Source organism: Fulmarus glacialis, unplaced genomic scaffold (genome assembly GCF_000690835.1).
Source record: "Fulmarus glacialis isolate BGI_N327 unplaced genomic scaffold, ASM69083v1 scaffold1729, whole genome shotgun sequence".
Lineage (NCBI taxonomy): Eukaryota > Metazoa > Chordata > Aves > Procellariiformes > Procellariidae > Fulmarus > Fulmarus glacialis.
Window position 1 is genome coordinate 80,536 of NW_009233673.1, and position 14,875 is coordinate 95,410.

The 14,875-nt window shown below is 39.4% G+C and overlaps 1 protein-coding gene across 2 annotated transcripts in view; it reads right to left on the reverse strand.

Moving 5' to 3' along the window:
* The window catches only part of GTDC1 (glycosyltransferase-like domain containing 1), a 125,425-nt gene that overhangs the window by 77,560 nt on the left and 32,990 nt on the right, over nt 1–14,875 (reverse strand). For both annotated transcript variants that reach the window (XM_009585380.1, XM_009585379.1), the window contains exons 2-3: nt 14,306–14,473; nt 11,295–11,468 (exon numbers count right to left, since the gene is read on the reverse strand). In XM_009585380.1, coding sequence (XP_009583675.1) covers nt 11,295–11,468; nt 14,306–14,473 — 342 coding nt within the window. The remainder of the gene's footprint in view (nt 1–11,294; nt 11,469–14,305; nt 14,474–14,875) is intronic.

Consider the following 14,875-nt stretch of genomic DNA (forward strand, 5'->3'; position numbering starts at 1 on the left):
AGGTTTCACTAGGAAAAAAAAAGGGTAATTTTTTACCTGCTATTGCTGTTTTTTAACTTTTTTTTTTTAATATTTTTTACTCTTTTTTTTGTGACTAGGTTACAGGAATCCTGACAGATAATCCCTCCTTTTATTGGCAACAAAAGGAAGACAGTTTAGGCACCTGAAAAGGGTCAAATCCTCTCTTTTCCATACATAGTCACATAATTCAAGATCGGTAATTCAAAAGCAGATGGCAGATAACATAAGTGAACTCCGAAACCAAAAGACCTGCGATGAAGTTTGATGAAGGACAGATAAAATTTCAGTCACTGAAAGGAATTACTGCATAAAAAGTTCTTCTTTCTGTGATTCATTTGCTTCTAGCGCAGATTGAGGCAATTTTAGTATTAAACTACTCTACACAAAGATGAATTTGAAAGAGCCATACAGACTCATCAAAAGAAGGAAGTTAAAATAAACTCATTCTGACTCCAGTGAGCTCAAGAGAAGAATTTTATCCAAATGCTTCAGTGAGCAAAAGTAAACTGAGGCAAAATGGAGAAGGATGCTTACAAAGCCGCGATACTCAAACAATTTTGCCTGAAGACGGTTCTTGCTGAAGCACATCTCACCTAATACTTTCCCCAGCACTGCGGTTGCCAACCCTTGGTACCACTGCAGTTTGTGTTGTCTTCCGAGGGATGCTCGGCCTACCACAAAGCAACAAAGTCCAAGACTAACGCCCCAAGAACTCCCGCGTGTCAAAGGAAGAGGAGAAGAGGGACCAAACGCACTGGCCACCACGTGGCTTTTTTCAAAAGCACTGAAATGTCCAGGTGATCCCAGTATATAGATAGAGGTAAGGTAAAAAACATTCCCCTCATTTTTTTCCCTTCCCACCACGGTCATTACGAATCTAATGAAAATTCCTCTGATCCCAAATATGGTGAAAGGTTGAACATATGAGCAAGACATACCTTGCAGGACACTCATTCATGCAACACCTGATTAATGAAATACAAGATAAACACTGTGCACAGCACACAGACCAGGCTGTTCTTCGGTTGTGTCTTTTATAGGCACTGGAAATACATGATCTCCTTCATGGACCAGTTCAGGTCTCAAGACTATGGTTTCAAGACTGAAGTCAGTACATGACCATCTCATAGTCCATCTCTTTTTATCTTCATTTTGGGGATATCATCATAGCAAACATCTGCAACTGCCTGGCACTACTCCTATATTGTTTAACCAACCATTCTATGAATTTATCAAATTCCTCTTACATTTCAATAGTGTTTCAACAATCATTTGAAAACTAAATGCCTCTCAGGAAAAAAAACAAAAAACAAAACAAAAAACCAAAAAACCAACCAAACAAAACCCAAAACAACCAACCTCCCTACACACCCTTTTTTTCATTTCCAGCCTGAGACATTTAATAATGACCAATTTATACCTAGTGGATGTTGTAAGGATTATCCTGGAACTTAAATAATTCCTCCTCTTTCATGGCATTTATCCTCTGACTGTATTTATAAAGATTAACATATATCCCCTTCTCAACCTTTATTTGGCTAGGACAAGTGAACCATACTCTTTTAATCTGCTCTCATAATACAGATTCTCCTAATCATCCTAGCAGCAATTCCCTGTACCTGTTTCACAGTTTAAATTAATCTTTCTTGAACATGGGTTACCAGAACAACATACAATTTTTCAGTGCTTTACACAGAAACACCAATCTGTATCTTTAAAAAGTATCTTTTTCTATTGCGTATGAGAATCACATGAGCTTTTTTTCACTTGGCCTGGTGCAGCTATACTGCTGCTTGGTTCATCTCCAGCAGCAAGCGGTCTACATACCTGCATGTTCTTTACATTCTGTATTTACCTGCATAGCTATATAGACTGGTCCACCATTTAGCACACAAAAGTGACCAAGGGAAGGAAGATCTGCTTGCTTCTCTATTCAACATCTATGAGAACCATCAGCTGGAGATGAAAAATGCTTCGAGGCTTTCAAGGAGAACATGGCTGTGAATAGTTTTAGGGTTTTTTTGAGAGGCAAAGTCGTGGAAATGAAAACACGTAACCCCATCGAAGAGCATCCATGATGCATATTCTGGCAGAGAGGGTGGAACATACCTAAAACCAAATCCATCCTGGAGAAGTTAAATCAGAGTCTCCAACTGGTGCAGAACCAGCACTGACACCCGTGGTTTCTAGACGAAAAGACCTGACAAGGGAGGACAAGTGGAAAGATGAGGGCTCTGGCATGACGGTACGACATTACACACCGTTAGTCCCACAGCTCGTTGGGCATTAACAAAAATAGTGACAACGTGATCCGCTGACGAGTCCCAAGATTATAAGGCGGGCAGGAAACACATAAGGTAGGCCAAAGATGGACAAAGTCTTTAGTTTCCTGCAAGCCTAACCTGACTACTACTTAGGAGTCTTCTTAGAAGAAAACGGCACAGTTTTATGAGGAATCCACTCTAAAATTAATCACAGGTTGGCTGATTCAACTTAAAATCTAATTCATTCTTCCTGGCTATCGTTAGTGCCTATAACATCGCTTGAAAAACGGACTGAACATAATATTACCTTGTTACACAATATCCAAACCCCCTTTGCTGCGAGTACGGATTTCTCAACACACAAAATGCCCCATCGCTAAAAAGGCAATACAATGCAGAGATCTTTTCTCATACATACTTGAGGAAAAGAAGCTGGGAAAGCATTACTGGACTTGGACCTCCCCTAGCTCTACAACTAGCATCCCTACTACTTGGTGCTCATAAGCCCAAAACCCTGATGAAACCTAATTACTATTTAGACACACATCTTTTCAATAGTAACGCTGAACAGCCTCCTACCTTAAAAAGCACTTCTGGTACGTTTACGTTGGGATTTTCATATTTTTAAATGTATGCTATTTTAATTATTTAAAGGGAAGAAGAGGAGGATTATTTCATCTGGGAGTCACAACTGAGCAGGGGGAATGTCCAAAATATAAAATATTAAATATTCCTAGTTGCAAACGCAAAAGCAAAAAAAGAAAAAACCTAAACAGATTAGAACACTCCTTGCACAACAAAGAAATTATCTGTGGTTTGGCAAAATTAAAAATCATTTAACTTCATCCCATTTGGTTATGTATAAATAAAACATCTGTATTAACTTGTTCTTACACATTACATAAAGGTCATCTCCATAGGACTGGAGAGCTATGTTTCAAGTTTCCTCTTCAAACTTAAAACTGTGATTTTATGTATTCCATCGTGTAGTTTTGTTCTCTTATTCCTTATTCTCTGAAATTCCTACAGAACATCTTAGTATCTTCTCCACTGACACTTCCATCTAACGCTACCTCTGACTTTAACTTGAATTGGTTGTCTGCAATCTAGCACACAACAGTGCTCGAAGCAGATCCAACCCACTTAAAGTTTTAGTTTCACATTTAATAACAATTTGCAAGGCTATCTATTCCACCACTCTTTTAAAAGGCCCCGCTTTTTTGGGTTTTGGTTGTTTTGGGGTTTTTTCCCCCCAAACTAATACCGTGTTCAAGATGAAGCATGGCTTTTTCTAAAGGTATCGCCATTCCCCCATGACCAGTAACAGAGATTCCTTCATTCTCCTAAAAATGATTTCTGACAACAGTGAAGAATCTCTAACAACTCTGATATCCCTTCCTATTCCTTCTCTTTTCTGCAACTTTTAGCACATCACCTACTTTCTTTTCTACTTTCCACAACGAATGCCCGGAATATTTAAGTAATAAGGTTCTGTCACTGCCTCATGTAGCAACTATGAAATAATATGCTCAACACGACTGCTTCCCTCTCTGTTACAATTCTGTAAGCATGAAATCACTTTAAAGAAAAACAAAAAAAATCCACCTCCACTTCTATGTAATATTCATGAATTTCATAATAAAAAAATATGGAATTGTTCAAACGTTGAAGGGCAGTATTTTGAAATGCAAAATTCAGCAGGGACAGCCTTGTCTATAAAAACCATCTTTCACACATGCGAAGGATTTAAGTCCATACCTTCACAGGGATTGGAACTGAATTGGAGACAGCCACAGCACTCGATACCCAGCGTTCAGTTTTCTGTGCCACCTCTTTCCACCCGTGTTAATGCTGTACTCCCACCGAGTGCCAAGCGCCCTCAGCACCCGATGACTGCAGTGAAAACAAGGTTATTTAGCACTTTGTAGGATCTTTCCGTTAATCAATAGCCGTTTTCCACTTTGAATAGGAAAAAAACCCGAATCAAACCAAAAAAACCCCAACAAAAAACCCACCAGCTTTAGGTCTGCCATGACAATTTTAAGCAATTAAACTTAAACGTCACTGATTCTTATCGCAACAATTTGATGCAAACTCTGAAAGTATTTCACGTCTGAATCCTGCATGGGGATGATCCCAGCCTTAAGGAGAAAGATTCTGTTGTGAAAGGAAAAGAGAAGGAACAGATGGAGAACTGAGGCAGGAAGGTGGAGAAAGCCCAAAGCAGGGCTTGCGTTTATTATCCTTTTAAAAAGGCTTTTTTTTATTATGCTTTTTTAAAAATCGTATCAAATCGACGAAAACTTTTGATACTGTGGAAATTAAAGTAAAAACAAGTGATTGTTCCTATTCCGAGTAAGTACAGCTGAATTACTGTATTACAGATGGGCTATTCCCAGAAGAATTAAAACCACCATCCACACCAGTTGCTGATGAAGGTGTCATTTTCATCTCCTCTCCCCTGACACCCCTCAACTTCAAATGCCCACATATATTACAGCGAGGTAGTCTATTCTCTTTACAAGTTGCAGAGAAATTATTATGCATGAAAGTGCATAATAATCCAGTCCAGTCGTGACTCTACCACCGACTTCCCACATGAATATGCACGAATCAATTAAACCTCTGAATGCATCAATTTCCTTCGCGGGTAGTAATGATAATAATAATAATAGCTGCCCATTGTATAGGGCACTGCATGTAATATTTTTAATGCCTGCTAATGAAATGTGCTATTAATTATTAGAATGCGGTTTGCTTCTGAAAGCCAAGCACCGGCGTGTCTCAACTTGGTATGCAAAGTGACACAAGTTGAACATTTCTAAAAAACTGACTACGGGAAAGCGCTTACAAGCATTAAGGCAAACCCTACTTAAAAATCAAATGGTATTTAAATCAGTACGAGAACTTTTAGATCTTACCAGCTATACTGCAGAGAAATTTGCAGCTAAGGGGTTAATCAGATTAGATGGGAGTGGTTATAGGCTCCGTGCCACAGGTTTTGCCCTTTGTGGCTTCTCACATCCCAGACTTGGAAAATATGAGCTGTGATACTGAGAAAGGTAAGAAGCCAGCACAGCCCCACAGTGATAAATGAGTTTGCATCATCTGTCATTAGAACTTCCTGCCAACAGGGTCATTCCCTATTAAATTACCACTTGTCAATGTTTAAAATACTGATTGATAAATGACTGTGCCAAAACTGATAACACAACAGCTTTTATTTTCTAATATTCTTGGTTACCACATTCTGCTACTTCAAGATACAGATATAGTAGGTTTTTTTCAAGTACTTTAGTGAAAGACAATTTAATCTAATACAAAACTAACAGGTACTGTATAATGATTGGTCCTGATGTACATTACATACTATTCTTCTTGCCAAAATAAACCTACTGGCGATTTAGCGATATGGGTAGATCCAAGTTTCACATTTCATCAAATGCTAGTAATCTGTTTTATCAATATAAACTGCATTTTAATGAAAAAATTCTTTTCTTCAGTACACTTCACTTTTAATGCCCCAGAGTATAATAATTCGTTCATGCTGTAGAACAAGAATGTTTTACAAGACCTTAACTCTCCAGAGAAATTTCTCTGTAAATACAAAATGCAAGTTTTATGGGAATGTGTTGTATGCAACATGAGCAGTACCCAACATAATAAAAAACTAGGTTGCACAGAGAATTCTGCTGAAGTATCCTTGTGAGCTGTTGTCAGACTAAATGGTTATTATGATAGCGTTTAGTGGAATACCTATACGACAGATAAAAGAGAGTCAGTAAAACTATTTTTGTCCCTGAATAGATAAAAAGAAATTACTTTTTAGAAAGTTTTGCAAAACAAATACATCCCAGCAGACTGTTCAGCCAGGCACTCCTCTAGGAGGGCACTCTCAGTCTGCTGCTGCTGGAGAGTTCTGGGGATATTTTGGGGATAAAACAGGCGTGTTCTGCCTGGAAGACCAGGCTGGGCCAACAGCTACTCCTCCACGATCCGGAGAGAGAATGGAAACTCTTGCATCATCCCCCCACCTCCCCGACAGCACACAATGCACATGTGGAAGGAAGCATCGTGTAAGAAAGCACCACTGAATACGGATGCTTGAGGCACCCTTCATTCATTCAACCACCCAACCCCTTGCTGTAGGTGCAGCTCTCCGCGTTTAGCACTTATCCCAGAGATGCAGAAGGTAACAGACCCACCGCCAAAGGCTCCAAGAACTGAAAGTCTCCATTTTGCCTGTTAAGCCCCGCTGTTAAGCCAGTTCTGCACTTTCCTCCCAATAGGTGCTGTGTCCCAGATCTTGAGAGCATCCCTCGTCCTTGTTGCGTAACTCTTAGCGTGCCAGCACCAACCCTCAAAACCTGCTAGCGGCAGGCGAGGAGGAAAGACATTCAGGGGAGTAATTTCCATCACCCAGTTCTTCAGCAGCAAGCCCCAAGGTAGGAGTAGTCTATTGGCGTTTTCTAATTATGCTAACTACCCATAAAGCGTGGTGGCAGGGAGGCTATGCCTACCAGAGAGAGCACGGCGCACCACGGAGATGCCCGAGCCACTACCAAAGGCGGTAGCTAGCCTCAGTACCAGAATCACTATCATTAGCATAGTACTCCACCTAAGCGAATATATGCTATTTCACTGGAAGGCTAATTAGCCAAAAACTGCTTTTCTAAGGTATACTGCTTCCCATATGCAAGACAGTTCACTAGAGCTCACTTGGGTACCGCTGCTGAGCACCCCTCCGTGCAACGCAGACACGTCCCCAGCGCCCATCTATAGCTTTGGGCTCTTGTGGATTCAAGTCTCTCCTTGCTTGTTGATATCTGTATTTTTCCAGCACAGCAAAGCTACTGTATAGCGTTAGGATTACAGAGGAAGGGGGAGCCTCTTAGTTATCTAAACAGAGGTCTGAAGTTCAGCCCTGCTAGCGATACAATATTTTTTTTTTTTTATTTCCCCAAACCAGGCTCCCCCCCACCTGACAGTCACATTTCTGTACAAGAGATACCGTCAGAGCCTTTTAAAAACTTCTGCTTTAGTCAGGAACTCCCTTGACTGGCCCTAAAGTACTCTCTAAATCGGCAAATTCTGCCTCTCTTACACTATAACTAAAAAAAATATAAAATCAAATGGTTGAAAATGTCCTGTTAACTGTACTAAGTTATAAAAGCAAATGAAGAAACAAGTCTAAAATCTGTAATTCTACTTCAAAATGTGTAACGCAGATAGTACAAGATACTCGCTAACAAGTTCCACTTAAAAGAAGCTATTTTTATTTTCTGCTGTAATCCTCATCCTCTCATGTTTCTTTTATATTATTCCACCTTAGTCCACTGTGCATTTTGAGCCCTTAGGAACGTTACTTCATTCTTACTTATAAAAACATCTTCCTTTTCTACCACATTGTGATAATAACAAAGATATACTACAATCAGAGGAATAGTAATAATAACCAAAATCTATATTACAATTTTCATTGAAATGAATTCCAAGGAGTACCTAATCTGACCCCGCTTCGCCGACTGCCACAGACAGTATGGATGCAGATGGGCCGAGAGAATTCATACAAAATATCAACAAAGACCTTCCAGAGGTGTTCCAGCGGGGTCTGCTGCCCATCGGAGATGCGAGTAAGACAACGTCAGTAGAAAGGGGATTTTCTCCCTGGACCATAGTTTTCCAGTGCAAAAGTGGAAACAGGTTATATTAAAATAGACTCTATTGATTGTGTAAGGAAAAAAAAAAACAAACACATTTAGGATTTTATTTACATCACAATAGAAAATATACTGAAATTAAACCAACGACAATGTAAGTGTGAATTACAATGTATTTAATTCACTGTGTTATAAAACCCCAGCCTGATAGGCAGCACATATGGCACGTAAGATCAGCTACTGGTCTACATCCCCTGCAATAGCCTTAACTTGGAGGGTTTTTTTGTCTCCAAGCTTAGAAGTACTCCGATATGTATTTCTACATAATATACTTCATCGGAATGTATGAAGAAGAGAATGCAAAGTCAGAAATTATAGGGGATGAATATACACGGAGTAGCTGCGGCACCACAGGCTGCAATACGGAAGCTAGTCGTTGTCAGAACCAGAAAACAGGAGGATTAGGTCAGTAAATTTCTTATTCTGCTAAATCCTCAAATCCTTTCATCTCTTTTCATTGTCAGATAAGGACCACAGTCTGGTGGTTTGCTCTGGGAACACCAATACGTGCCCATATGAGAAAAATATATTAAAAAGAAGAATCTTTACAAAAAAGCATCGATAACTTCCTCTCACAAGCAGAAAAGCAGTGATTAGATGCCCACCTGAAATATTTAAATACGCATTACACGTATGTATAATGGTACCTCTAATAGCATTCACAAGTATTTCCCAGGGTATCCTTCATCATTATACCTTCACTCTTATGTGATCATTTCCTACGCTGCTTCTGCTAGTTTGTGGACCCATCATCTACAGTAATTACATTAAAAGGTAGATACGTTACAGGATTAACTCATGTGACATGCTCCTTTATTCCACGCTGGTTTTGATCAAGGGTCAGATATATTTTATTTTGCTCTACAATTGCAATATTAATCTAAAATAATCTTAAATAGATCACCATCACATGCGTGAGGACGATTTCTTAGATCAACTCTCTCCCCAATCCAAATGAAGATTACGTTTAAGACACAAACACACGCTGAGATGTTCACATGAAAATAAGAGGTCAAAGTAAAGAAAAAAAAAAAATCACCCTGGTTATTTTGCCTTCAGAATTTTTAAATATTTTCCCAACATCTCAGCAGAATTATGCATTTTAAAAAGACTGCAGGCACTGAAATGATTGTCAGTCATGCAAATAATCACTTACTTACACTGTATGAGTTTGGTTTGGATAAAGCAAATTACCATTTGAAAATAACTTGAAAAACACTCTGGGCTAAGAGCTTGATTTATAAATTTTAGCTTGGCCACAATTTTTCTTAACCTTTTTCTCCTCAATCTCCATTCAGTCACTATACTAATACAGTCGAAATTAAAAAACAGCATTCAATTGCCACAGGTGCATTCAACATTATTTAAAACATGATTTGTAAAGAAATAGTAAATACTGGCTGCAGCTGAAGGTCAAAACCCAAAGACCTTCAGAGTTATGCAGAAGCTGTCCTTTCTTCTGCTTTTTTTTTTTCTGTGATGATATTAGGCTTTGTCTGAAAAAAAAACCCAGAACTTACATCTAGGGTTAGTTGTTGAATAAAATATATATCAGAAATCCTAGAGCTGATATTAATCTGTGTTTCTAATTATTCTGCTGAGAAAGTTGTACATGTCCATCACTGCTGAAAATAGCTGTGCGATGTAATTTCAAGTGCAACAACCACGATGAAAACGAGAAAGGTGTCCTGCTTTGTGAGATGAGATTTAGTACAAGAGCAGGACATTAAGAAGAGCACACAGTGAGGTGCCAGATCTTCCCTCTTGACCGGTTTGGGTAGCAGACTACTGATTTTACCCACCTAATCACCTTCTGCTTTGGACAAACGATCACTGTGCGTATGACTTCAGACTAATTTGTCAGGTCTCATTTGACCCTTTCTGCCAGGGCTGACAAGTCCAAAAAAGCTGATTTAATATATGAGCCAGGGTTATCACAACTTCATCTCCAAAACCAGGCTTGGGCCACACGACTTCCTAAGGTATGCCAAAAACCACGAGACCCTTTTAAAATGGCTCGATATCAAATATGCTAAGCGTTCACAGCATTCCCTCGCTCTCGAAAAACATGGTCTCTCAGAAGCAACAGTAGATCCTCAGAGCTATACAGGTACTGATCTCCGCTGCCATCCAGGCAGCCAAGTCCCTAAGGAACACTGGAGGATTTTAACCCACTTCCCAAAAACATAGGTTTAAAGACTTTAGACATTGATTTTTAAACTATTTGCATCAGTGCTTTAGAATATAAAGTTATCCAAGATACTGAAACGCAAACCTTGCAGTGCGAACATCAATAGAGTGCACGACCTCAGCTCCCGTACTAAAAATCTCTCTACCTCAAACTACCACAAACGTATATTTAGCCTTTGAAATAACTGTAAGTACAAGCCGGTCAGGGACAAAGATCTCAAGCGTGGCCAGAACTTATTATCAGATCAAAAGCCGGACTCTTGCAGAGTCATTACAGTACTTTCCATTCTTATTTCCGCAAAAAAATGTACCCAGCATCGTGCTGGTTTTAAGAGTATAATCAAATTGCAGAATCAGACTCTATTTAGTACCGGTCCCATTGAAGCAAAGTTCCTGTTCGGTGGGAGGAGAGTCCCTTATAACAGGAAAAACAATTGTGCCAGGTTTAATCAAAAGTGAAAAGGATCTAGCGAATGTTCCCTTTGAGCCACATAACCCACCGCTAATTTCAAGACGGGCTCTGGAACGAGGGCAATAAAAAACGTCCTTCAGAGTAACCGAGGAAGACTAAAGAGCAACTACGGCTGCAGCTAATGCCAACATCTGCAAGTCTGCTCCCTGCTACGGGGATGCTTTTTGCCTACCTGGAAAGCAATAAAAGAAGAGGTAGGGGAGGGAGGAGGGAATAAAATCCCGCTGCAACACACCAAGGGAAATACAGCTTCTTGACTACAGGCTTATCACTTTTACTGTTCTCCAGTATTTCTTTCTCCTCCTTGACCTCCCCTGTACAAATATATACAGAGCCGAGGAGCAGGCAACTCCTTAAAGACTAAAACAAGTGGGAAATCACTGGACCAAGTGGGAAATCACTCATCCTGAACGATGCGAGTTGTACGACACGCGCTAAGGACAGGCTCGGCAGATCAGACGCTGCCTGAATAGCCTCTGATTATTGAAATACATTTATCAATTAGGGGATTTTGCATATTATCAAACTCTTTCGTTAATGATGCTTTAGCTGATTAGTTAGAACGTCACCATAAATAGAGAGTTTTGACAGACTAGAGGCAATTTATGACGTGGAAAATGTACTGACCTGCTCACATCAGGAAACCTGACTGGAAAATAAAGAACTTGGCACTTCGGTCTGATTATTTTTTCCAAATCCTTAGGTCTGTGGTCAGGAATCAGCTTCATAAATTTTCCAATGGATGCAAGAAACGATTCCATATTAAACGCAGAGTTGAACACCACAACATCAGCAACCAAACTGTAAAAAGTGGTTAAGATTAATAAATGCACTGCTGCTGCAAAAGGATCAGAATTATTTTAAATGCAATGGAAATAGGATACATATTCTCATAACCACACAAAAGGTGCAAGTGGAATGCTAATTAAAATCAGCCTTTTCACATGAATTAGGAGTAGCGTATGTACCTTCATTAGAAATGTCTTGATTTCTGTCTTTGATTTCTTGATCTCTGTCTCTCGATTCAGTCTTTGAGTATTTTTAACTTTTTTTTTTTAAACTAAGTTATAAATTATTGTTATTAATCTAAAGGAGCACATCCTACTCTATCTGTGGATCGCTTTTTATTCATAAAATGGTAAGAATAATATTACTGCCATTATCTCTTAAAAGCATTATAAACAGATAAGGCCCACTGTAATATGACTTTTGTAAAAGTAAACTTGGGAGAAAAGGAAAATTCCTTAGAAATAATCCTTCGCACTAAAGGGCAACTTACCTTTGGTTAACCTACCTCTGACTGACCAACTATTTCAGGTAACAGGATACTAGAAAAATAGAACGTTACTTTAACCTATGCATACACAATCCTGATTAAAAGTACATTCACCGGAAAAAAAAAAAAGTATAATATACATAGCACATACACCCCAAAAAAAAGTTTGGAAAAAATTGGCATATTACTGTAATGTTTTGTTCTTTACTGCTGTGTTTTAAAATCAACTGGATCAATAATTTTAAAATGTAGTTAAACGATAACGTAGGTATTATTTCTTTGCTTAGAGGCAGCCTGGAGAAAAAGAAAAGCTATCAAAAACCTGAAATACCTGGAAGTTTATCCTGGAAGTGCTGACACAACCTTAGCTACACTGGCAAACATGCAACGCTAACGGAGGTAAGAAATGCTTTATGGCCGGTGGCTTTTTTCAATATGTTATATATTGTAATACAGACCTATGGGTCATAAGATACATTGAGGACACGCTTTCATAAGTCACCGGGCTGCTGAAAAGTATATCTGAGGTGAGAGGCTGTCATTCATCCTCACTGCATCGCACTGCTCTCTGGTCAAGGAAGAGAACTGACACTGCTCACCAAAGCTGGAGTAAAAAAAAACCACCGGAGAGAGAAATAATCCTTTTCAAGCAGGCTGCAGGAGCTGAAATGCTTTCTGGAACCCCACCCTCTTCCCCACACATGGTTTTTAACCCGTTGGTCTCCTCGTTTTTGTACAAACTTCTCTGCAGTGATTTAATGATGACATGACGTCATCTCAGCCCAACTTTTTCCTAGAGGTTCTGCAGATCACTGCCACCATCCCGTCAGCGTCGCTGCCTCAGCAGCTAAAACGAATCTCAGCCATCATTGAAAAGCGTGATTTTATTACGTAAACTCTATAGAAACACTAAGGAGAAAAAGAAAAAAAAAATCTCTTTCCTAATTATCCAAAGCACTAACCTGGAGATTCAAAGTGCTCCAATTTTAATCATCTCCAAAATCTCTGTGCAAAACTGGAAGGATACATTTTCACATTTCTAGCATTTCTAACAGATTTGGAGGATGGGAAGATGGCATGTCTTTGCAGAAGACCACTAGGTACTTACAAACAGTACAGAGGAGATGGCTTCTATCTGCTGTTAAAAATGGGGTTTCTGCAGCAACAGAAATGGAAGATGAATATTATATAATTACACGGAGAAGCTATTGGAGGCTGAATGGAACAGAACGGAACATCTATAGAAGTCGTCTTTTTTTTTCTAATAAAAGAAGATAATTTCATTATCTTAAAAATGCATATTTTGAGGATAAATGTTTGCCAGCTTACAATGGATGTGTGAAAAACAACTACCATAATAAAGCAAAATATATGTATCTACAAAAAAATATTTCTTGCCCCAGTGCCAAAAAATACATCTTTTTGTTACAACATCTGAAAATGGCTGCTTTTGTTTTGAAAAGATCTTTCACTATACTTTCCCATGTGAAACATGTTGCAAATGCAGCGGCAGAAGCAGCTACAGAATGGCCAGGGTATATACGATCATTATCTGAGAAATTTCAGTATTAACTGGCTTGTATTATAAAGATGCAAAAGCTTAACTTGTACCTTAAAATGCTCAATCCCTATTCCTAATAATTCTCCTACTAACAGACAGGTGAGAAAGATCATGGAAATGAATTTATTTCAGTTCAAAACAACTGAGTTTTGCTGCTTCGCTTAGGTCTGCACAGTGCCTAACCACAAAGCTTTTCAGCGTTGCTGTTATTAACTTCTTTCATTAACTCAGATTCGAGAAATACATTTGTTTTTAGCAACAATAAAGGACCGCAGCCTTTAAAACGTCTGGGTATTTTAGCACTGCACAATTTCTGAATACTAGATGAAAGAAAAATAAGGATTTATCTGGTATGTTTACTGCCCTCTCTTCACAAGAAAAGTGCTGCAGTACATTTTAATTTCTGTTTATTTCCCTAAAACCCTCTATATAATTTCAGTTGGATGCAATAAAAGCTATGGCCAAGCAAGAGCTGATTAGCTGCGGCTTTGCGAAGCATCCGCGAAACAAAGCATCTCGCTTACGGCCAAGACGCAGGTCAAAATCCGCACCAGTAACGGGTACGCCGTGGTAGCCCAATATAGCGTCGGTGGACTTTATACGAGAAGCTGAGATGAGTTTATAGAGCAGAATGTTTCTGCCACAGCACTTTTATCAACCTCTCTTGGGGACTCTGCTGGTACCTCGGTTTGCTACGGGGTCACCATTTACATGGAGGACGACTCCTCGGGCTCACGATGCCGCAGGTTTGAAGACAGAAGGACACCTTAAATAACACGGAGCGGCGGGAGAAACACCTACCATGAAAGAATCTGGTTGTATCCATACTGAAAATCCCTTTCCTGGCATTTCTGGACAGGATATGCCAATTGATTCTCATGGAAGTAGAGGACCTTTTTCAATTTGCCAAGGTCAGGGCGGAGGGCAGCGAGTTCAGCCAGGTTAAGCACCGAGCTTGCAAAGAGGATCCTGGAAAACAAGGAGAGCAGTGTTCACTGGCTGCGAGCATGCTCGCAGGGGTCACCCCTTCCCCTTCTCCCCCTCCCCAAGAAAAACATAACCCCTATAGGGACACATCAATAGCTAAGCCTTAATACCATGTAGCAGCATTCGAAGTTTTGATCTCTTAAAAAGCAGCTGCTAAGAACCCAACTAGAAAAGCACCAAATCTCATTGGTCTTCCCAGCTCGGTTACAGAGAGATGCAAAATAAAAAAAGCTGGATGGATTTTATTGAAAAAGGCAAGAAAAGCTGTATCTGAAGGACAAACGGAACAAAGATAAGGCTGACTAGGGAATACTTTGCTTGCCAGTTTCATTACACTTTACTTCTTTATGCAACCAACTACTGAAATTCAATATATGAGCAGGA